Source organism: Mauremys mutica, chromosome 2, assembly GCF_020497125.1.
Source record: "Mauremys mutica isolate MM-2020 ecotype Southern chromosome 2, ASM2049712v1, whole genome shotgun sequence".
NCBI lineage: Eukaryota > Metazoa > Chordata > Testudines > Geoemydidae > Mauremys > Mauremys mutica.
Window position 1 is genome coordinate 26,779,608 of NC_059073.1, and position 23,955 is coordinate 26,803,562.

Below are 23,955 nucleotides of genomic sequence, written 5' to 3' on the forward strand. Positions count from 1 at the left end.
CCCCATCTGTAAACTGGGCAGGATTTTTCCCCTTTTCCTTCGTAAAGTGCTTTGGAGTCTATGTAAGACGAGTGCTATATAAGAGCTAAGTATTATCTTGTATGGTTTCCATCATCATTATAGTCTCCACAAGCTTTTCACTTTGCTTCCCCCTTTCTCTCCTCCATCCACACTATCATGCTGTCCCCTACAAATGGTACAGTCTCCTTGTTCCTATCCACCAAGTGCTCTCTGTCAGATGCTAGAAAACGTATGGCTCTGACCCATCTGCAGGAGATAAGATTTAAAACCCCTCATACTTTCAACTGCAATGGAAAAGCTACTTAGGTTAATCATTGGTGCTTATTTGGGACAACTCTGACATATTCAAAGCCTATTCTCCATCATCACCAACAATATAAATCATCATTTACACAACTGTGAGCAGCAAAACCGAGCAGGAGATTCTGAGGGCCAAATTCATTCCCAGCAATGGAATCATTAGTTGTGCCTGCTTACTTCAGTTCTGAATTTTGCCCTCCGGTTTTGTGCATTCTAAGACCTTACCTCTTTTGAATCTGTAATGGCTGAAGATCTCCAATAGGTAACCCCTCTGGAGTGAAATATTTCAGTAGCTCTTTAGCATCAAGCAATGTCAGTGATTCCCTCTGACCATCTTTATGGCCCAGTAATTGCTCAGAGGAATGCGCCAACATAGAAACTCTGGGGGAAAAAAAACAAACAAACAATAAAGTAAAATCTCTCCTGCCAAGAGTCATTGTTAGTTTGGAGCAATTAAAAATGGTTTATCTCCAGTGTAATACTACTGGAACTAGCATTTCAAAATATTTATTGAAAAGCTCATAATAAAATGATTTCAATGTCAAGGCTCTACCAGTCTTCCCAATATAAATTATCATCAAGATTTTACAGCTTAGCTGATAAATTTAACACTGGGATGGAAAGCAGACATTCAGATTCTCAAGCCTGTGGGCAAATTTTATACATTTGAAGATTAATTTAATTCGCATGAAAGAGAGATTTATAGCATAGTTAAAGGTAAGTATTGTAAGGTAAGTTAAAGGAAAGTATTGTAGAACCTTCCCCTCATAATTCTTTCAATGCACCTAATTCAAGGACAGCAAACTGTCTCCTCTTCTAATACTGAGAACCTTTTCCATGCTGCTTTAGGAAGAGTAAAACTCACCAATGGGGAACAAGATAAAATAAATTTATTTCATCTAGGACTTGTGTGATATTCACTGAATCTAAGAGATAGAAAGGTCCTTGAGATTCCTGTCAAAAGCTATGGTTAGCAGAAAAATAATCTTATCTGTTTTGAGAGGCCAGGACAGTGTTTTGAAAAGACACAAGAAAGCATAGATCTAAGCTGAGGTTGCAAGTGAGACATTCCTCCCAATACTCTGATGTAGGCCATGCCACCCTGGGACTTTGTAAATTGAAAGAAAAAAAGCAACCCATGATAATTCATTTGGAAAATTGATTGTAAGCTTATCCAGTAAAATGTTAAAGATGCACAACAGAACAAAGACCGAGAAAAAGCAATTGGGAGTTAGGGTGAAGTGAAACAAATTATAAGAATAAGTTAAATACCTAATCACATGTGGCTGTAAAAGACCCAAAGGAGCAGCATTTCAACCCGAGTCTAAATAATGAACATTTTTAAAACCTCTCTTAATTCTCTTATGCTTTTAAAATGTTATGACCCTGGCCTTAAATGAAGCAACACGAAAAGATTAATGGTGCATCTATATTGGGACAGTGGCAAAAACTGCTCCGCTGTGTTTACATTACAGCTTGTGCCACTTGTTGCGCAAATTTGACCCCTTTATGCACCAGTTCTTAGTGTGGCTATGGCCTTTATCTTTTACCCACCCAATTGTGCCTACTAGAACTTCACAAACTTAGAACTGTGCTCTATCAAAAGGCTGCATAACAATGCTCACTCATAAATACTGAAACACCTCTGCAATACCTTTTCAAAATGGCAGAGGACCAGGGACCCAGTTTCAACCTTACATAAATTTCCCTTCTCTCCTCATTTCTGCAGGACCCTTAAACATATTTTACGAGATTTACAAAACCTCTGTCGGCATTCACAGATCTTGTGGAATGATCTTTAATGTCATCTGTTTAGAAAATACACAGTATTTATCATTACCTCATTTTTTGTTTAATTTTTTCAAAATTTTCCAAGTTCTGAAGAACACTTCTTTCTGGCCACTCCAAAGGATTGGGTGCTATTAATTCAGATTCTAAAGGGGGGGGGGGACAAAACAGAGTTAGATTAATACAAAGCTATTACTGTAAGAGCCAGGTTTATTAGTACTAACAGGAGGATACTCAAACTGTGGCTCTACAGCCCCTTGGCAAGTCTTTAAGGCACCAAAAGAGGCTTGCATGGAATACATGGCTCTAACTGAATATATATCCATGTGCTCTGCTTTTTGGAGGGAAATACAGAGCCATTCACAGTAGCACACTCCACATTGCCAGGCACATCTGGGGCAGCAGGAAGAGTACTGAGGAAATGAACCAGTCATGAAAATTCTTCCCAGTGGTCAAGAAAGAAAGAGCGAGCACACAGTAGTAAATTCAGTCCCAAAATAATCCTGGTGCCACATCCTGACACTGTGATTTTTCATCATGCTGTAGCAATACACATTGAGTTGTAATGAGGAAAGGTTATGATGCAGACATGGTAATGTAGTGTTTGGATATCACATGGCAATCATATTGGAGATCAGTGACTCCACTGAATTATACCAGATTAAAATTAATATGGAGCAAAGACAGAACAATTTTATAATGTCTACAAAGAAGGTATTACCTAAATATATGATGCTGGCAACATGACTTGATAAATAATTCAAAAAGGGAACATCTTGTTCAGTTTTATACTGACTAAGGAATCCTGCACATTTGTGTGTGGTGTATTTAGTGGTTGCTTCTAGAGAACTCTCCACACATACAAAAAAATTCATAGTCCCTATCTGCATGTGTTAAAATCATCACTTAAGAAGATGATGTACTGTATTCAGAATATACTGCTGTGGGCCTAAATAACTGCTGCTAGCAAACAATTTTCTGACTGAAGAGATATGTGTTAGGTATGCCACAGGTAAATAGCAGCTGTGAACCTGGGAAAGCTTTTATTAAAGCTATGATATGATATGGTAGGTGCTGGGTCTTCCGTAGAATAATCTTGCTATTCTAGTATTATGCCCACTAATCCCAGATGTATGCACTTATTCTTCCATGGGAATTAAACAGATGAATTAATGGGGTAAAAATATAAAAAAGGCTACTTGGATAGAATACCGCCTTAGTTCTTCAATGAAAGTGTGAAAAAAAACAAAAACAAAAGGTGATATATATATAATAAAAAAAAGTACTACTTCTCACATATGAACAGTTTTGTAGTGAAGTTGGACAAGAATCTTAAGAACATGATAAGATGTACATTCATTCAATGAAGAGCTTTCAGTATCATACAGAAATCATAGTATCATTGTCAGCAATACCTAAAAAGATGTAAATAGTCCAATGGTGAGAAATATTGCTATATGAATATACAAATGCAAATATTATGGATTTCCCACTTCTCTCTCTCTCTGGATTAATTCCTTTAACATTCATTTTAATGCAATTCCAATAAGTGAATAAAAAGTCTTGTTTGCAGATGCTTTTACAGAAAACAAAACAATAAAACAGTGGTGAATTTTCTAATACAGATACCTACCACTAGTCATTGTGATGGGATTAGTTTCGTTGATTGCTTTGTGCAGAATAGTTTTTGGAAAGCTGGTGTCATACAACTCTAAAAAACGTTCCCTAGTAAGTGTTAACAGTGTTTTGAGCTCATCAGCAGAAACAGTTGAAGGTTGCTCGCCCGATTCCCGCCTCTCTGCAAAACAATAACAAAAAGGGGAAAAAATTACTGTTCAAGCTGCTAAACATTTAGGAAAGATTGAACCCTGGTTGGGAGAGAATTTAGTTGACAAGGCATGCAATATTGTATACTTTAGGGACATGTTACTAGTTTACTCCATCAGCACATGTGGAACATTGGGAAGGCTGAAGTTCAGAGACCATTTTCACAAGTGCTTTTTATAACGAAAGTTACTTTCAGTCTAGTGACTTCCTGTTAACTGCAAACCATTTACATTATGATCAGGCTATTAAAACTGCAGTCTCTCCAAGGTACGTTTTCATTTAATTAAATCTGCTCGATCAATGAAACTAGATTAAATATCAAGGGACAAACAAAATGTTCCTTACCCACCCAAATTTGAGTCACTTAAAGAGAAAAACCTTTCAGTCCGGTTTACAATGATACACCCACTTACAATAAACATGAATCTCTAATAGACAATCAGCCTCCACCATTAAAAAAATAAAAGAGAGCGAGGGAGAGAGAAAGATACACTGCTGGAGATTAACAAAAACAACTACAAAGTAGCAAGAGTACTGAATCACCACAATAGTCTCTTTATGAAATCATCTTTTCAACAATAAAACCTGGGTGCTCTCCATAACATATTTACGAAATATAGACTCTAAAACATCAAAATAAAAACCAGAGCTCTTTCATCTCTAAGGTTTAAAAAAAACATAGCAACAAGTCATCACAGATATATTACTAATTGTTTCCCAACGGCAAACAATATTAAATGTTTTCTATTCCTTCTTCATAGACTATCTTCCTTGGACTTTATAAAATTCAAAATGAAGATATATTTGTTGAATATCGATTTGAGATCCAGTGGTGATTTAATCTGATATTCTCTCCATTACTTACTGAGACATTCCTTCAAGGCAAATGCTTGGACATTAGCCAGTTTCTTTTCTCTCTGTAGTATCTGCTCTCCATAGAAATGTGGAAGAGAACTGATGAAGTCACCAGTACAAAGGCCTGTATGGATTATGAGAAAGCCATTCTTAGGTATGTCTCATATGACTTAGGAAATCAACAGCTCATGTTTATTTCTTAAAGGAGCTATCTACACGCATTACTACACATTTCACATTACGAAAGCCACAGCTAGAATTTAGTATTTGGCTGAATCCTGTTGAAGCAAGGAAATTAATATCAAAGGCTGAAAATCCACCCAGAAGTCACTTTCTTGTGCATAACTATCAAGGAGGTCTCCACATGCTTGGCAATCTTTTTCCATATTACATGCTGTAATAAATAAGCATGGTTTGGATGAAATATCTGCCTAACCCTTAGCTTTGAATCTCCATGCTGTTATGCATTAAAGTCAGACTTTTAATGTTGATGTTATTGCAGTTAATATAATTAACATGCATAGGAGGTAAACAGGCTACTGCATTTGATGTTTAAAAATAACCCATTATTCCCAATTTCTATAACATGTTGGGAAGGACTTTAGGATTTCCCCACCACCACCTTTTTCATCTGACTAGGATAAACTATTATGATCAGACAGGCAGTTCTACTCCACTTCTATTTCCTCCAATTACAAGGGAACAGACTTCTTCTATCTGAATGTCATCTAAGTCAGACTTGCAAAATTGGACTGTCTATTTGCCTAGGGAAAATAATAAATTTTCAGACAAGTGAATGAAATAGGTACTTTTGTTGTTTTTTTTTAAATCACCACCTCCTCAAGGGTAGGCAACTAGAATTTGGGCTGGGCTGGTCAATTTTCATGACAATTTTGCAAGTCTGATTTAAGTATTCATTTTAACTGGAGTTGTACAATAAAGCACTCTCTTTGCTCCATGTGGCAATGAAGGTATCAAAAATGATGGGCTGTGCATCTCATATAGAATATTTTGAAATCACATGCATTTTAACTTGAACTTAAATATTTAGTTTAAAGTTATTAGTTCTTCTGAACTTTTCCATCAATGTTAAATAATTTTTTACAAGACTGAATAAAAAGTATATTGCTGAAACAAAAATATTGGTTATCAAATGTAACTATTCCCCTTAGTTTTTCCCACTTTGTTACTGTAAATAAATTGCACATATTGTCAGTCACCACCACTAACCCCCCCAGACACCCTTAAAAAACAGAGTTTAAGTCTTACTTGACTGTGTTTCTTCTGTGCTTGTCTGTAGCTTTCCATTTATTAAAGCAAGAGTGGCTGTGCCATTGATCTGATTGGCTGAATGAATCCAAGTTGCTTTACACCCTCCAAAGCCATTGCTTTGTACCAAGAAATAATATTGGCAAGACTCTCCTTTTAGCTCAACTTCTGGAACTAAGCAAACACCAACAGATAATCATGAACCATTCTGAGAAAAAAAAAGTCTTTACAATCATCATAATATTTTCAGGTTTCAGAGTAGTAACCGTGTTAGTCTGTATCTGCAAAAACAAAAAAACACAAAAACAAAAAAACAGGAGTACTTGTGGCACCTTAGAGACTTACAAATTTATTTGAGCATAAGCTTTCATGGGTTATGAAAGCTTATGCTCAAATAAATTTGTTAGTCTCTAAGGTGCCGTAAGTACTCTTGTATAATATTTTTTAGATTCTAACACGGTGTTACTTGCATAGCCTCTAGCCTTGCCAGCTGAGATTGCATCAGATCACATTAGCCAGCAGCATCAAACGTGCTCGGTATTTTCATGGGAGACCTCTAAAATATTCTAAATGCATCAGGTGCAAATACCAAATCCAGATGTGCCACTGATTCTTTCACATTAATTTTCAACCTGTACCCAAGTACGATGCTTATGGACAAGAGATAAATATGAGGTATTGACCACTTGTGGTCATCAAAAATCCTAGGCACTTTTTACAATATTAGCAAGGTTAATTCTGGTATCCTTGCCAACATCCGATTGGGTTAGCGTATTCTGCCTGACATATCACTTTAATTTCAACAGTATAAGGATGCGTTTTTTTGTTGTTTTTTACTTTCAGTCTTGAACTACTGGATAACATAGTTGTGTGTTATTTAAATGCTGCTGCCATATACCCATGTAGGAGGCAATGTCTGCATGTAGTTGGGTAAAGTACATTTGAGATCTTTGGATGAGAGGTACTCCCAGAAAATTTCAGTTATTATTAAATGAGAAGATAACAAGGTAAGATTTAAGGTATTTATGAGGCAAAAAAGTTACAGCTTCTATCCTAAAACAGGAGCAAAACTGTACGCTGTCTCCTACATTTGTAAAGATGGTGGTAGAGGATAGAATCTTTGCTAGTGGGAAACTCTTGTTGGAATATTTGGATTGAAACAATCCTAATTTTTTAGAAACGTGTTATGAAGTGTTAGGCACCCTCACCACTCTCTTCCTCCCCAAAAAAAGAGAGAAAATAGAATTATTCATTAACTATGTAAATTTCTGTAAATGCTTTTTATTATGAGGCATATACTACTCACAAAGGGGGTATTTATCCAAATAGATTTAAAATTTAAATCTTTATTAAAAAGTATAAGGATAGCAAGAAATGTCTGCTGTGAAGCATATGAAAAATACTCCATTCTATTTCCTAACAAAAGCATGGATCATACGGATTGTACTAAAATAAAATCTATCACTGTGAACTTGACAGTAATAACTTTGAAGAAACTATTTTTTCAGATTTTATACAAACTATTAAATTGGCAGATGTCTGCAAACACAAGAAGCTCAGAGATTGAGCACTTCAGAATACTGTATTAAGCTTCAAGATCAAATCACTTAATACCACCTTCAAGCTTTGTTATCCCTCTTGGACTGAGGCATATATAACAATGTCTCAACAAATAATAGACAGATTTAAGGACTGAAAGTTCAACAAATAATCTGTATTAATATTGTATAAATTATTGTAATGTTTTCTAGAACAGTTTTAATTTAAATTAGGGAGAAAAAATCAAATTGGTATCTATAGCTGCACAAGGATTAAATTCAAGACATCCATTCTTGCTATGCATTCCCTTTATGTCCCCGCCTCCAGTATTCTCTTAATCTCAGACACATTCTCATTTTGAGATGTCAAGAAAGTGTGTTTTCACGTCTTCTTTTATACTGTAATCTTGATGAAGCACTGTACCTCTCTCATATAATTAAGAGATTGTGGACCAGCACCGATTCAATTTACTATAAACAGGCTAGCTGGCTTTGGAGAAAGTGGTATACAATGTATTTCCACTAGAGCCGGGAGACTAGGTATAGTCGCCTTCAATATGAGAATGTTCTTCTGTGCTCACGTGGTTTCATCCATCTGTCACTCCAATCAATGAAAACCCAACGGCTAATCTTCTCTATAACCACATCACATCTGCCCTTCCTCTCCCTTCCCCGCCCAGCCCAGCCCACGTTTCACAGCATTAAGCTTCCTGCCCTGGCTTTGAAGGCCCTTCACAATCCTGATCCTCTCTCCCTGTCATTTATCCCCATATATCCTCCTCTTTGCCAATCATGACAAATAGGCAGAGGTGGCTGCTTCTCATGCAAATGTCACCATGCCTATTCCATGCTTGCCCCATATAGATGGATGTCTTCTGTTAACAGATTTGTAAGGCCACTATCGTTTCCTCCTTCCATCTCTTCCTCAAGATACACCTCTGACATAACAGGCAGGGGCCAGATGAGCATAGTTGACACTTCATTTATCATATATTTTGAGGACTACAAATGTATGCACATACTGAATTATCTGATCATATGCCTCTTCCCATAAACCTCTGTCACTTGTCTTCTTAGGCTGTAAACTCTTCAGGAAAGAGACCATGTTTCCATAAGTGTTTGTACAATGTATAGCACAATGGACAGAGTGGACTGGAAAGAGTCCATGATAATGTAATTACAAATTTGTAGAGAGTACGGTCAAAATCTTGGGGCATAAGTAAATTATTCAGTTATATTGACCAATGATTCTGACAACTTCTGCAGCTATTATCATTGTTAGCTAACTACAGTGTATCGTATCACTGTTAACATAAACCAATGGCCTTGAATTAATGTGTAAAATGAGGATTTCATCTTTTTAAAATAAAAAGGAAAGGAAAGAGACATAGGAGCTGGATCCTCAGCTGAACCTGAAGACTGGCACACAACAGTACCTTTAAGCCACATTTACATTCCCCTGATCCCGGAGCTGGCTGGACCCACCACATAACTTGCACAGGTTATTTTTAATTTTTCTCTGCTCTGCATATAGCACAGTTGAACTTATAACTACAGCCTTTTGTATGTTATGGAGATACTGTCACTAACCCCAGTGCAGCTCCATTTTGAAGTAATGCAACTATTCTATATTCGTGCTAATAACTTTATATTTAGGCTTGAAAGGATTAGATTTTTATTGGTAAATGTCATTTTCACCATATACACAAAAAACTATTTCAATCAATAACAATCAAAATTTAGATAGGCAAAGAAAAATTCTGCTTGAGAACTTACTAGAGTTTAATTTAAGAATATTTACTTTGTACATTTTGATATGCAATGTTGACAATTTGTGTTTTAATGGTTATAAAGCTTTAATTTTTTGAATCTCCGTATCTACTGTGAATAAGAATTATCGTCTGACCCACACACACACCAATTTCCTGCAACTATGAAAATTTAAAATCAACAAAAATCAGAAAAAAATGCTTAAAAACAAATATTGATATTATCTGTTGAAATAAAATAAAAATCAAATTCTGCCAAGCCTACTTATATTATATACTCCTGATGCACACAAACACAACACCCCTATACATACATTACTTACTGGTTATGACCTTCGGTTTTTTGGCCATATGTTCCTTCCATTTTTTTGTACTCAGCTGGCCAGGAGAGGGAATCAACATGTTGCTTACATTGCAAGGCAAAACAAATAAGGCGCCTACCTGTAGAAAGAGCAAAAACAGTGCACTCAATATTACTGCTATAGTCAGAGTTCAAAGCCAGGAAGGACCTCTAGAACATCTAGTCTGACCTCTTTGTACATCACAGGCCACCACTGCTCACACATTAAGCCCAACAATGGAAATGAGACCCACATAAGACTAAGCTATTATGTGCCACAAGCAGAGAATAGAGGGCATGGAGGTAAACCAATCCTGATGCCCCCACAATGGCAAGGATATAATTATGTGAGATATCCCTAGATAATTATGGCAAGTGACTCGCACCCACATGCTACAGAGGAAGGCAAAAAACCCCAAGGTCACGGCCAATCTGACCTGGGGGAAAATTCCTTCCCGAACCCAGTTCTGGCAATCAGTTAGACCCTGAGCAAGAACTGGCCAGCCTAGCACCTGAGAGGGGGAATGCTCAGCAACACCTCAGAGCCCTGGCCCATCCCAACCAGTGTACCATCTCCAGCTGTAGTCATCCCTGATGCTTCAGAGGAAGGAGATTTAAAGAAAACCCTCCCAGAATACACGGGGGGTGGGAGGATAGGGGTGGATTCCCTCCTAATTCATGCTGGTGACTGGCTGAAACCCTATAGCATGATCTGATTAGATTATATCTGCTCGAGATTTCCTCTTCTTTAGCTGTTGATTAGAGGCTGATTAAAGTACATTTCTATTAAAGACACTCCTTCCTTTTTTTGTTCACTGTCAAACAGGACTTGTCTCTACTGGTATCATGCTGAGTTGAGTTAAGCAGAAGCAGCATTCCCAACAGTGAAAAGTTTGCTTTTTAAAATCAAGGGAAAGTTAAGAGATGGAGTACTGCTGGATTCACATATACTGTATTTTCTGTTTCATGCCTGATTCAGAGATTTAATTCACATTATAACTGCAAATCTCAACTCAACCTAAATCTGGCAAGGCTAACAATATCTCCATATAATTATAAAATCTGAAATTAATTGTGTACCCCAATAAATAGCCACAGTGGGCTACTCTCCACTCTCAAGAGAAGACATATCTTTTTTATATTTTCTGTTTTCCAAATAAATTCAGATATTGGTTGTTGCTTCTGCCAATATTTATCTCTCAGGACAATAAATATTAGTAATAAGGAGAACAACAGAACTATACTTGTTTACACGAGTATTCAGGTTGTGGTATCAGGAAAAATACATTTTCCAGCAAGTTTCTGATGTACTTTCAAATATGCATTGTTCTGTATCTAGTAGACTGAATATAAAACTTTTAGAACAGTTTTAATCTGCTAGTACAGATAATTACACACAATTGTCAGAGCATCTCTAGTTTATCATAATAAGTATGCATGAAATGTTCTAAAAGCTATTTTTTAAATTATGAGTAAAAACTAAAGTTACTATACATAACTGACGTCTGCTAAATACCATTTTTACACATCATAATTATCTGAGTTATACCAATGCACAAAAACCTTGTGGTTTGTTTTTTGGAACAGGTATATTTTTAAAATAACTAAGCTATTTATTCGTAGGAAATGAAGAAGAAGTTTGAGGAAAATACATTCCTTAGCAGAAATCCTAAATATCAAGCTGAACAACTGGAACCAGTTTTCAACACTTACACTGTACACCCTTAAAAATATGGTTTTAGAATGGAACCACAACTCTACACTATAACATGAGTAACTTTCTATAATCATATCACTTTGCTCACTGCAGCCAATGTTCTGATTACTGTAGATTAGAGTTATAAACATCAGAAACACTGTGTAAACATACTTATATTGCCTTAAAAATTAGGCAAACAGCATTTTCAAATGAACATTACTGCATAATTATTCATAGCTAGGGTACCAAGAAAAAGCAATAACTATTATATCTGAGCAAAGAGTTAAAAGCACTGTCCTACAAAAATTATACAATGTTCTCAATTTTTCAAAAATGATAATATAGAAATATATCGGCTTTTCTTGCAATCACTATCTGCAAAAAATAAAAACGTCTCCATCAGCCTAGGACTGCAAAATAAATGATGCACTATGCTTTCTCGTTTTCTGCATTAGAGAAATAAGAGGTAAGATAATAAGTGGCTTGTCCAACAGCATTTAGAATGCACTGTTGAGGACATTTCTAACCACCAACATTCAACGTGAGAAATGGAGGGATAAGGCTATCACCAGTTTTTATTCCTATTCCCCTAGGAAACAAGAATGTCCAATAGTGCGAGGAAATCAGTGACTTTGGGCAGGTTTACACTAGAAGCACTACCTCAGTTTGTACAAAATGTGCTCCACATATAGGTAAATAGTGAAATGTAATGGCCTGTGATATAAAGGAGGTCGGAATAGATGATCAAATGGTCCCTTCTGGTCTTAAAATCTACGAATACAGCAAATACACTGAAGATATGGCTGGCCCAACAGTATAGCATCTGTGCAATGTATTGCCCTGCAGAACATAAAAAATTACTCAGAGTACTCTGCTATTTGTGTTTATGAAGGTAGGCAGAGGTAAAAGGGGGCGGGGGGGCTCGTTGTAAAGGGACTTAAAAAAAAGATTTGTGGGAACAGAAGAGGGTTAAAGGGTTAAACTGAATTATGAAAATGAGCAGACAAGGACAGCTATTGGAGTGAGGATGAGTGGAATTCAGAGTGAGTATCAAGATGTGCTATGAGGTCAAAACTTATCTGAAGTTCACAATTTAATGGGCATTTGAGTTCTGTTCTTGGAAACTATACAACACACACATCTAAAGGCCCTAGAAGAAAATTTTGGAGGCAGCTCCACAGAGATTAGGTGTTAAATTAAAAGTATACTGAAATAGATTATGCACAAATAATTTTGAAAAAAAATTGCTGCAAGTTGATAAAAATTATACCTTTTCACAGAGAGAAGAAATCTGGTCCAAAAGCAGTGTAGACTTTTCATTGATATTGTTTCTTGTCAAGTTCCTGTATAGAAAGGTTTAAGGAGCCACATCTTCAAATACTTTTACCTGTTCCTATTTTATAAATTATGGTATGATCATATTCTGCATAAAGAAACATTTCAATCCACCTAAATACAAACTAAACCACCAACACAGTCCTCATTATTGTCAAAGCATTATAAAGAATAAATTCTCCGTATCAGATGCGGTAATACACTAACTCAGGCATTTTGTAAATATATGTTATGATATACAGCATATTTATTGAAAGCTTTCAAGTAACCATGTAGGAGCAAATTATTATATAGTTTATTGAATCTCTTACCATTATGATAGTTAATGATTTATTTCATGACTATATATCCTGAATTTCTTACAACTTCCCACTGAATGCAGATTTGATTGATAACTTCTATAAAGCAACAGATATACTGTCATAACTGAGGCACTCCAGGCACCAGCACAATTCATACCACCTGGATGGTGAGTTGCCTTCTTGTGTTTCTCTTTACTTTTTTGTTGTTGTTCTTTGGAACAAAATCTGAGATCCATCTTTCACCACCAAAATAGCAGGTGATAGTATTGAGATAATCATTTAGGATCTAATCCTTTGAGGTATTGACAGGCCTCTACTCATGAAGTCTTAAAGAAAAGTGGTTAAACTATAGAATGATATATCCCACAGACCTTGATAACAGATTAGATTTGTATTTTTATGTTCTTCCTTTCTGGTGTGCTCAACATATGTGAGTGAATGATTCCTGGTGTGTCCTTTACAGAAAGCTGTTCATTATAATGAATGGGTTCAGTTTAAGATGGGTATTTGCATTTTGACTACAGTGATATTTGTACTTTACTGGGGGCTTTAATGAGAGGGACAATTATATTTAATACTGCATTCTCTTCCTCTTCCTCAATTTCTCTGTTTTTAAGTGTACTGATTTAACAGTGCATGGAATATCCTTCTGTATGATAAAAACATCACCTCTTAGTTCTGAAAGGCATTTGATTAGCAGCATTAGAATCAGACTGATGGTATCAACTGAAGTAAGTGCTGGTCTGAATGATATTTTAACTTGTGTGCTAGAGGATAAAGGGCTCCTTAGCTATCCATTCCCTTTAAATTATACACATTTTGTGTAAAAGTGTCTCTACACACTGAAATAAGCTATACATACTAAAACCACTTAAGGCAGAAAAGCTCAACATTAGTGGAGTGTCAGTATAACAAAATAGGAGTGCCTAGCAAAATACCCCCCTCTCCTCTTCATCTTACAAATAGCTGCATGACCCTCTTTGTTTCAACCTCTTAGCCCAACTATGCGTGCTAAGTTTATTTGTTTAATTTTATCATGGCATTAGACAGTGTGTTTCTTCAAGTGCACTTTATACCTCCACTTCCAAAACTAAGTATGACAAACTTCATAAGGCTGTGAAGTTTACTTTATTTAAGCAGGCTGTAAAGACAGGGCTTTTTGCCTACCTCTGACCATGCTATTTGCATGTCACAAACTAATCCATCATCTTTTTCCTTTTATTATATGTAGGGATAATTACTACTATGGATGGAGGCTTCTCTATCAGGTAAATGTCTTTTAAATTTATGTAAATATTCCTAGGCACAATCTATATAGAGTATTATGGTCTATTAACCCAGCAAACTAAAGGGTATGCCTACACTGCAAAAAAAAGACCCGTGGCAGTAAGTCTCGGAGCCTGGATCAACTGATTTGGGCTCGTGCTACAGAGCTTTGTACTTGGGCTAGAGCGCAGATTCTAGGATCCACTCTCACCAGGTTCCAGCCCGAGTCCAAACATCTACACTGCTATTTTTAGCCTCACAGCGCAAACCTAAGTTAGTTGACTTGGGCTCTGAGACTCATTGCCACAGTTACTTTTTGTTTGGGGTTTTATTTTGTTTTTTTGCAGTGCAGACATACCCTTAGAGCTACAATACTGCCTCCAGTTCACAACAGAACTGCCACAGATGTCAGTTCCAATGTAACAGAAAAGTATAAATTAATATACTTGTAATTCTGTATTCTGAAAAGCTTGGGAGTGGGAGGAATTTCTCACTTTTTTTATATATAGTACAGTCCAAATCAGTGGTTCTCAAACTAGGGCTGCTGCTTGTTCAGGGAAAGCCCCTGGCAGGCCGGGCCGGTTTGTCTACCTGCCACGTCTGCAGGTTCAGCCGATCGCAGGTCCCACTGGCCACGGTTCACTACTCCAGGCCACTGGGGGCTGCAGAAAGGCACTTCCAAAGAGGGATACATTTAACCTCTGACTACGCTGGTGTTATTTTAAGCCCTCTCTTTATAACTATAGTAAATTTAGTCTATGTTCTCCTTAAACAAAATTCTTGTTAGCACATGAGAATGCATTTAGTATTTAAGATTCCTTTCCCCCTCCTAGTTATTGAATTACAAATATTAGGTGCACACCATGAGGGCTGCAAGGTTCAATAAGTAGTTCAAACTCATGCCATAAAATATACATTTGATCAGGAAAAGTTTATATATATTTTATGCTGCTTGCAAAAAAAAAGTGTGTTAAATGAGCTGAAAGTTGTGTCTTTAAGGAAAGTGTTTCAGATATGAAGATATTCTGCATCTGCTCTAGCTTCAATTTTAACTCTGAATCACTTGAATATAGTTTATTTTACCTAAAATCCTCCATATGGGGAAAAATTTTCATTAGACATTCCAGTTCTAATATCACCTATTCATAATTAGATCTTATTAAACATTCTCAGGAAATTGCAAATATGTTAAAACCTTCATGCACCCGGAGAGATATTTTGAAAGCTTTTTTGTTTTTTTTTAAATCACAGATTTCTATAATAAGAGAAGTGTCACTATTCTATAGAAAGATAAATATTACCATAGTCTCACATCAGCTTATATACTACGCAGTACTTGACGTAATTGGTGGTATAATCAGAAAAATAGTTTAATAATATTAATATGCATCTTTATTTTATTTATTTAGTTTTATAAAAGCGCTAAAAGGTGCCTGTCTATATAATCTAGGCACCTTTGACATAACTAAATATACATCATAAATTTAGCAAATTAAGGTAACCCACCATAGCCCCTGTTCTCTCCCCCCCCCCATTTGCAAACACCGGGGGTGGGTGTGTGGGTGTGGGGGGTGTGAGTGAGAGAGAGAGAGAGAGAGAGAGAGATGAGCTTTGAAACAAAAGGATACAGCTCAAATTCAAGATCTGATACAAAATAGGATGGCAGATCTGAGAGCATCACCAGCCGCATGAATTCTAACACAGGACCATAATAATGAAAAACCTGAAAAGAAATTAAATTCAGAATTTGTAACTTTTATATTTTGGATATTATTTCAATGGGACTTTATCACTTGCTTTAAGTGCTTTGCTGAACTGGGTCCTTATTTAGGAACACATTTGAAGTAGGGAAATGGGGGTGAGAAAGAGAGGAAGGTTTTGCAATATAGTCAAATTAAAAGATAATTAAACATCTTAAAAGGGCAAACTTATGGAAGGTGCTTAAAACGATTCTTCCAATAGATTCCTTAGAATACCAGGACCGGCTCCAGCTTTTTTGCTGCCCCAAGTGGCAAAGTGGAGCGGGGGGAGGGGGGAAAAAGAAAAGAAAAGAAGATAAAGCCACGATCCCTTCACTCTTCGGCAGTGGGTCCTTCGCTCCGAGAGGCACTGCCGCCGAAGACCCGGACGTGCCTCCCCTTTCCATTGGCCTCTCCAAGCACCTGCTTTCTTTGCTGGTGCCTGGAGCCGGCCCTGTAGAATACACATATGCATATGAAATAATATGTGCAGGGCTGCTTCTGAGCCGATCTTCCCTCAGATACTACAAATAAAAATCATTCAAGACCATACAATTAATGACAAAATATATTTAGAAGCTTTAACTGTAAAAAACTATTAAAATTCATATATGTAGTTACATTAAAGGAGTTTTTATATTATTTTCCACCAATAATACAAATAAATAAATGAATATATGCTTCAACATGCTACAGCAGTATTTAACATTAAATTTTTTGAAAGCTAAGAAATCAGAATAATTTTTCATTTCTACTTTGAGAACGTAGTATTATATTTTAGACATATAATTAGATCAAATATCACTGATACTATCCAGATAAAAATATGAACAAGATAAGCCTTAAGAGATGTACGTTACAGAGTCAGTACTTTTATATTTGTTTTTGAATCCTGACTACCACTTCCCTCATTATTAATTTTCTCAGAAAGGTTAAAAAAAAAGTGACTTATTGTAGTACAAAGAAAGATCAAACACAGAACTTACCTCTGGCAAAATATTAGTAGTCTTTGATTGTGCTGTTTTCTTGGCAGTGAAGCAAGTATTCAAATACGATGTGCTGAAAGGCTTGGCTGAGACACTCTTTATACAAAATTTTGGAAACCTAACTTCAAATCCAAACTAAAGAAAATAGAATATTTTTAAAAAGACAGATATAAAGCCTGATGTTAATTAGATGAATTAGATTAGAAAAATTCTCATGTTCTTGCATATCAAGCATTTGGTGCAACTAGCAGATGAAGATGAAATAAAGTTTACATAAAGCAAAGCCTTATTTTAATAAACCCATTTTTTTTCAGTCAATTAGATATACAATTACTTTAAAAGGATATGGCCCAACAGATTTCAACAAACAACTGAGTAGGAATAATATTAGGGTTGGGTAACCAGGTAATGTGCTCAAGATTAAGACATTGCAAACACAAGTACTGTCTTCTACAGTTGAATGGTTGCTGCTTTTGCACAAGTGCTAGATGTGGGGTTTCATCTGAGTACTACAAAATAGCACAGAAAGAGGATAATGGTTTGTCATGAACAACAAAAGATTTGGCTTAAAAAAACACACACACAAACCTAAGGTAAAGAGGGTAAAAAGTTAGGCCCCTAAACCATGAAACTCCACAGTTTAGTTATAATATAAGTTATAAACAAAAAAAATCAGCTTGTACGGTCTCTGTTTTAAAAAAAAGTGTTAATTATTAATACTTGTTCCTATATAATTAGATTGTTAAAAAATTCTGAAGAAAGAATGAAGCTTAAGCATTTATAATAAAGTATGTATCCCATAACAATTTCATGCAGCATACGTACACAGTGAACCTAAACAAAGTTAACCAAAACTAGAAAAAATTAATTTACCTTTCTTTCCCATATCTGAATCTCTCCTCTCCACAGCTCTTTTGAATCAATAATATTTATTAGATTATCTGAAGCCACAACATCTGCTGATAGGTAGTCTGCAATTTTTTGCCAGCTACTGTAAATGTAAAGAAAAAATAATGAATCTCATTTCATCTAGTTTTACAGATTAACATGCTATGCAGTTTAATCCAATGTATTTACTAAATCTTAGCAATAAACAGACCAGAAAATATGTAAACGCAGACAAATAAGTAAAACTTTGTACTCTGAAAAGTACAAACTCTTACAGAAATGCTGGCGCCCCCTTCTGCAGGGGAAGGTGTTTCCATGTTCCACAAAGATGACAGTAGGGTGCATTGGCATGTATCGAGCAATGGCTGGCTTGGCAAAATGAGTCGGTTTGTAATTAGCAGTCTTGTGGTCTGCACGTCCTACTATTGGCCATCTCTGTGTACTAAGGGGAATAAGGAGGCATGGATGGAAAGGGAAGACATTGGCTTCTCTTGCCAACTAGAGGATCTCCCTACCCTTGTTCCATGTTGTAAGAGCAGGACTAGGTTGCCTCATTATCATAAGGGATATGCAGTACAGCACGGAGCTAAGCCTACTTGATCCGAAGCAGGTTGCACAGGGAAGTGTTGACTGCTATACTTGAAATCAGGAAGGAATTTTCCATTATGATAAATTGATCATGATAGTTTTTCATCTCCCTCTGTGTGTACTAGCAGGTGTCTTATGACAAGTAAATATTTTCTCTAGCTACAGGCATTTATTTCAGGACTATGCATTTAGTTTCCTTGTTTTAATCACAATTTTGTTGACCAGATCTCAAGCACTGTAACATATTATGGGATTAACCCTCTGTCCCAAATTCCAGGCTTGGATTTGAAAGAAAGTACATGGTTATGGCAAATGACAGCAAGACAATGGAGAATTGAGCCTACTTATTGGACACAAAGCTTAGGCACCTCTACTCTAGGTCCCAATTCTCTTCATGGGGAAAAAAGCAGCTACTTGTGGTTAAACTTGTGATTAAAAATAAAACATATCCAAAGTCATTCTATATTTTACACTGAGCTGACTAGGTGGGAGAGTAATAGGCAATCAGCAAACTTGTGTGTAATTAAAAATATTCAAGCCAATAGTCTTAACTTCAAAAGACAAAAACACCATCTTGATACCCATTTTATAAAAATTACAAACCCAGATTCAAAGTTAATCAATAATAATTGTGTGTGTTGTAATATATTAACTTTAGACAATATGTAATGTCAAATGAAGCCAGGATATCAGGGAAAACTAGATATATGGGGGAAAGTTAAGTAAAATGAGATCAAATATATTTATATACTGTGCCGTAGAAATTAGGGGCATTTTAAATGCTTGCATTTCTGTCGGCCCCTTTGCTGAAAGCATGTATTTACAGCAATAGAATTGTCTGGATAGCTCCTCCTCTTCTCTAAGAGAGAAATCCATACTTTCCTAAAGAATATCAGTCAAGAACTAAGACATTTCATAAGCTTTATTTAAAAACAGTAGTGTATGTTGATGCAAAACAAATAATGCACCTGCTTGAACAATTAAAAAAATCTTACCCTTTATAGTCATTTGTTGCTATAGTGATTTTTGCAGAATGCCATTCTTTCAGATGTTTCAGGGCACCAACAGCAGGTAAGCAGTCTTTTAACTTGGGGGCATCTCTTTCAGCAGACTGTAGTATTACATCAACCATGGCTCTTCCTGTAAATAAAACACATACGATGCAAATTAATGGGATACTATGACATTGTAGAGCCAAGCACTCATCTCATTTTAAAGAGTAAGACAAATTTATAAACCATTCTAAGGAAATATGCTTTACTGTTGATTGTGATCAGGTATGTTAAAGGGGCAGAATCAAGAAATGTAGGAACAAGATTTAAAACACTGCTATTGGAATTTCAGCCTCTCTCTTTAGCACAGGGGTAGGCAACCTTTCAGAAGCGGTGTGCCAAGTTCACTGTAATTTAAGGTTTTGCATGCCGGTAATACATTTTAACGTTTTTAGAAGGTCTCTCTCTATAATTTATATTATATTATATAAATAAACTATTGTATTTAAAGTAAATAAAGTTTTAAAAATATTTAAGAAGCTTCATTTAAAATAAAATTAAAATGCAGATCTTATCAGTTTAGTGTGATCCTTGCCCTCGCTTTTCCTTACTGAGTTTTCCAATGCGGGCTACAGCACGGGGTGACTGAAGAGCGCTGGGTCGAGGCCAGGAGCAGAGCCCTGGGCTAGCTGCCGGTACCCCAGGCTGGCAATGGGCTGAGTGGGACCGGCGGCCAGAAGCCCAGACCAGCAGTGGGATGAGCCGCTCAGCCCACCGCTGGCTCCGCTCAGTCCGCTGCTGGTCTGGGGTTCCAGCAGGGGTGAAAGTAGCTTACATTTCTTACAAGTACTGTCCTATTGCAACCCCCCTCGGGGGGAGGAGCTCAGGGGCTGGGGACGTGTGGGTGTGGGGGGGAACACTCAGGGCAGGGGGCTGGGGTGCGGGGGGCTCAGGACAGGGGGTGGGGATGTGGATGATGCAGAGTCAGGGCTAGGAGCATGGGGGGTGCAGGAGTCAGGGTTGAGTGGCATGAGGGGCTCAGGACAGGGGGTTGGTGTGTGTGTGTAGGAGGGGGAGAGGGAGGGCTTGGGACTGGCCTGGGACAGTCCCGGTTGCAGCCAGGTCACCTGGATGGTGGATGGGTCCCTGCCCCATGCTGTTCCTGTTCCTGCCAAGGGAGCTGTGGGCCAGCTGTGTGGCGGCACTGCATCTGCAGGCAAATGGGGGACAGTGGCAGAAGACCCCCTGGCTGCTGTTCCCTCCCCACCGAGAGGCCGCAGCTGTGCACGCCGCAGGGATGGCACGTGCCTGTAGTGACCTGGTATCCAGCCACAGTGGCGAGAGAGGAGCAGCAGGACAGGCTGGGACGCAGACACTTCCACTGCATGTCCCGCTGGCCCCTTTGACTTGTCTGACTGCCTGCTGCTTAGTCGTGTGCACAGGGCCACCAGCGCCAGCCTGCCGGAGAGTTCTGGCAGCCAGCAGGACCCCAGCTGGTAGCGCACCACACGCCGTGCCTCCAGCCGCAGCGGAGTGCCCCAGCATCGGCCAGCTCCGAGCATGCACGCTCCCATTTGCTTTCACTTCTAGGTTCTGGCTGCCGGTCCCTGCTCAGCCCGCTGCCAGTCTGGGGTTCCAGCCACCGGCTCCTGCTAGCCGGGGTTCCAGCCGCTGGCTCCGCTCAGCCCACTGCCAGCCTGGGGTTCCCTTCACCCAGGCCAGCAGTGGGCTGAGTGGGGCCGGGGGCCAGGACCTCGGCGTGCCATTAAAAATCGGCTTGCGTGCCACCACTGGCAGTCGTGCCGTAGGATTCCGACTCCTGCTTTAGCTTCTCCTCTTTGATGTCTTGTCATTAGCTTATGCTTCACAGGAAAACCAAAACGCATTATCTTCTCTCCCAAACGTTCTCTACTTCCCTCCCTTCTCTATCACCATCAACAACTCCAGCCCTTAAACTCCAGCCCCCAACAACTCCAGCCCTGTGACTCAAGTCAATGATATACAGGTTATTTTTGACTCCTCCTTCTCCCTTGCCCCACGCAACCAGACTGTCTCGTTTCATCCTCCTCAACATCTCCAAGGTGTATACTTTTCTTTCTATCCCCCACAGTGAAATCTGCCATTCAGGCCTTCTATATTCTGCTTTGACCACTGCAACATCCTCCACTCTGACCTCCCAAAAAAAAAAACCCACATTGCTCACTTCAGTCCAGTCATTTTCCTTGCCTGTCGATTTGAACATTACTCTCCTTTGGATTTCTCCATTGACACCCCACACCACCCATCAGCTAGTGAATAAAATTTAAGCTTCAAAACTCTCTATAATGCCTCCTCCCTACTCACACATTGAGCTTCTACACAGCTCCACCCCCTTTCTGTCAATGTTCTCAACTCCATCCGCTTTCTCACAGTCAGTTACCTCCATCACTTCTTCCACACCACATGCATGGTCCAACCTCTCTGAGCTTATTCACAAGGCAAGTACCCTGTCCATGTTTAAGTCCCTGAAGTACCCACTTCTGCAATGCCACCTAGACTGAAACTAGCTGACATTTCAAAATTCCTCAGTTGCTGCTCCCCTTCTCTTAACGTGTGTCTAACTATCTGTCCTTAGACTGCAAGCTCCTCAGAACAGGGACCTTCAAGATAAACACAAGTTTGTGAAATTACCAGGAGCAGGGAGCTTGTCCGATAACTGATGTAGACTCTCTGCAGATTCTTCATAGACACTGAAATTAAAGAGGGTTACCAGATTGAAAAAGTTTATATACAAAATTATCCAGAACTTAATTACCAGTAATGATATTTAGCACTTTATGAAAGTACACTACATCTTCAAAGCACTAAGCAACCATCATATTAACCCTGCAAGGAATCACTGACATTTCCATTTTACTTACAGAGAAACAAAGGCAGATAGGTTAAGTGATTTCTCCAAGGCCACAGAGTCAGTGATAGAACTGAGTTTAGAATTCAAGAGTATCTGGCTCCCAGCTCTGTCCACTAGTCTATGCTGCCTCTCAAAGCAAGTAACCAAAGGTAAAATCTTCAGCTTCATTTACAGCTTTTTACAATCTTCTGCTGTGTAGTACTATAGCTATCAACATATTAACAGTAATGGATAACTACCCATTCTATGTATTTTACTACTTACATTTAATATGAGAAGTTTCATTCTCAGTACTGCACATTTATCTATTACAATAGCATCTACTATATTTACATGTTTAATCTTATTTTCCAGAAGAAACATGCAAGGCATGCCTTATCTTGGTACAAGGGACAGCACAAGAACATACACCATTTATGCCTTCACTACCTAAAAGTCTAGATTTTAAACTTAAAAACTCTAGGAATGTAAGTATCTAAGATTTCAAACAGCCAGAAAAAAAGTATAGTCAATTGATTCCCTTTAAAGTAAAAAAAACCCCTAATATCTCTAGAATGCCAACTACTTTATATGTTAACAACCTGGGCTCTATGCTGCCATTTCCTCACTATCAAGATTTGTAATTTGTTCTTTAGAAGATACGTGTTTGGGGATTTTTTTCATAAGCTCTTCTCTGAATTCAAGTCACCTGAGCAAATGTTGTGTTACAATTAATCAATTTAGATCTAGCATCCTGATTTTTGCAAGAGAGAGCATCCCCTTTTTGGAGTGATCATACTTGAGGAGGCAAGAAGCTTGTGTTCCTACTACTCTTTCTTGTGATTACGTTCATGAGTTCATATTTTGTTATATAGCTGTTTTGCTTTTTGGATTTTTAGTTATTATTAGGGCCCTACCAAACTCGTGGCCATGAAAAACGCATCATGGACCGTGAAACCTGGTCTTTTGTGTACTTTTACCCTATCCTATTCAGCTTTCACAAGGGAGACCGGCGTTTCTCAAATTGGGGATCCCGACCCAAAAAGGATTTGCAGTGGGGTCGCAAGGTTATTTTTGGGGGGGTTGCAGTATTGCCACACTTACTTCGGTGCTGCCTTCAGAGCTGGACAGCCAGAGAGCAGTGGCTGTTGGCCAGATGCCCGCTCTAAAGGCAGCGCCCTGTCAGCAGCAGCCCAGAAGTAATGGTGGCAATACCATGCCACCCTTACTTCTGAGCTGGGTGGCCAGAGAATGGCAGCTGCTGACTGAGGACCCAGCTCCGCTGGCAGCAGCGCAGAAGTAAGGGTGACAGTACCATACCACTTCTGCGCTACTGCTGGCGGAAGCTCTGCCTTCAAAGCTGGGCTCCCAGACAGCAGCCACCCCACTCCAACTACCCACCTCTGAAGGCAGCGCTACCACAAAGTTTGCAGATGATACTAAACTACTCAAGATAGTTAAGACCAAAGCAGATTGTGAAGAACTTCAAAAAGATCTCACAAAACTAAGTGATTGGGCAACAAAATGGCAAATGAAATTTAATGTGGATAAATGTAAAGTAATGCACATTGAAAAAAATAACCC

The 23,955-nt window shown here is 38.2% G+C and overlaps 1 protein-coding gene across 2 annotated transcripts in view; it reads right to left on the minus strand.

Moving 5' to 3' along the window:
• LOC123363974 (MDM2 binding protein) overlaps positions 1-23,955 on the minus strand; it is a 60,582-nt gene that overhangs the window by 23,825 nt on the left and 12,802 nt on the right. For both annotated transcript variants that reach the window (XM_045005647.1, XR_006576958.1), the window contains exons 5-16: positions 22,173-22,231; positions 19,506-19,650; positions 17,908-18,025; positions 17,035-17,169; positions 15,938-16,032; positions 12,677-12,749; positions 9,691-9,808; positions 6,061-6,234; positions 4,802-4,915; positions 3,743-3,907; positions 2,162-2,255; positions 547-702 (exon numbers count right to left, since the gene is read on the minus strand). In XM_045005647.1, the coding sequence (XP_044861582.1) occupies positions 547-702; positions 2,162-2,255; positions 3,743-3,907; positions 4,802-4,915; positions 6,061-6,234; positions 9,691-9,808; positions 12,677-12,749; positions 15,938-16,032; positions 17,035-17,169; positions 17,908-18,025; positions 19,506-19,650; positions 22,173-22,231 (1,446 nt within the window). The remainder of the gene's footprint in view (positions 1-546; positions 703-2,161; positions 2,256-3,742; positions 3,908-4,801; positions 4,916-6,060; positions 6,235-9,690; positions 9,809-12,676; positions 12,750-15,937; positions 16,033-17,034; positions 17,170-17,907; positions 18,026-19,505; positions 19,651-22,172; positions 22,232-23,955) is intronic.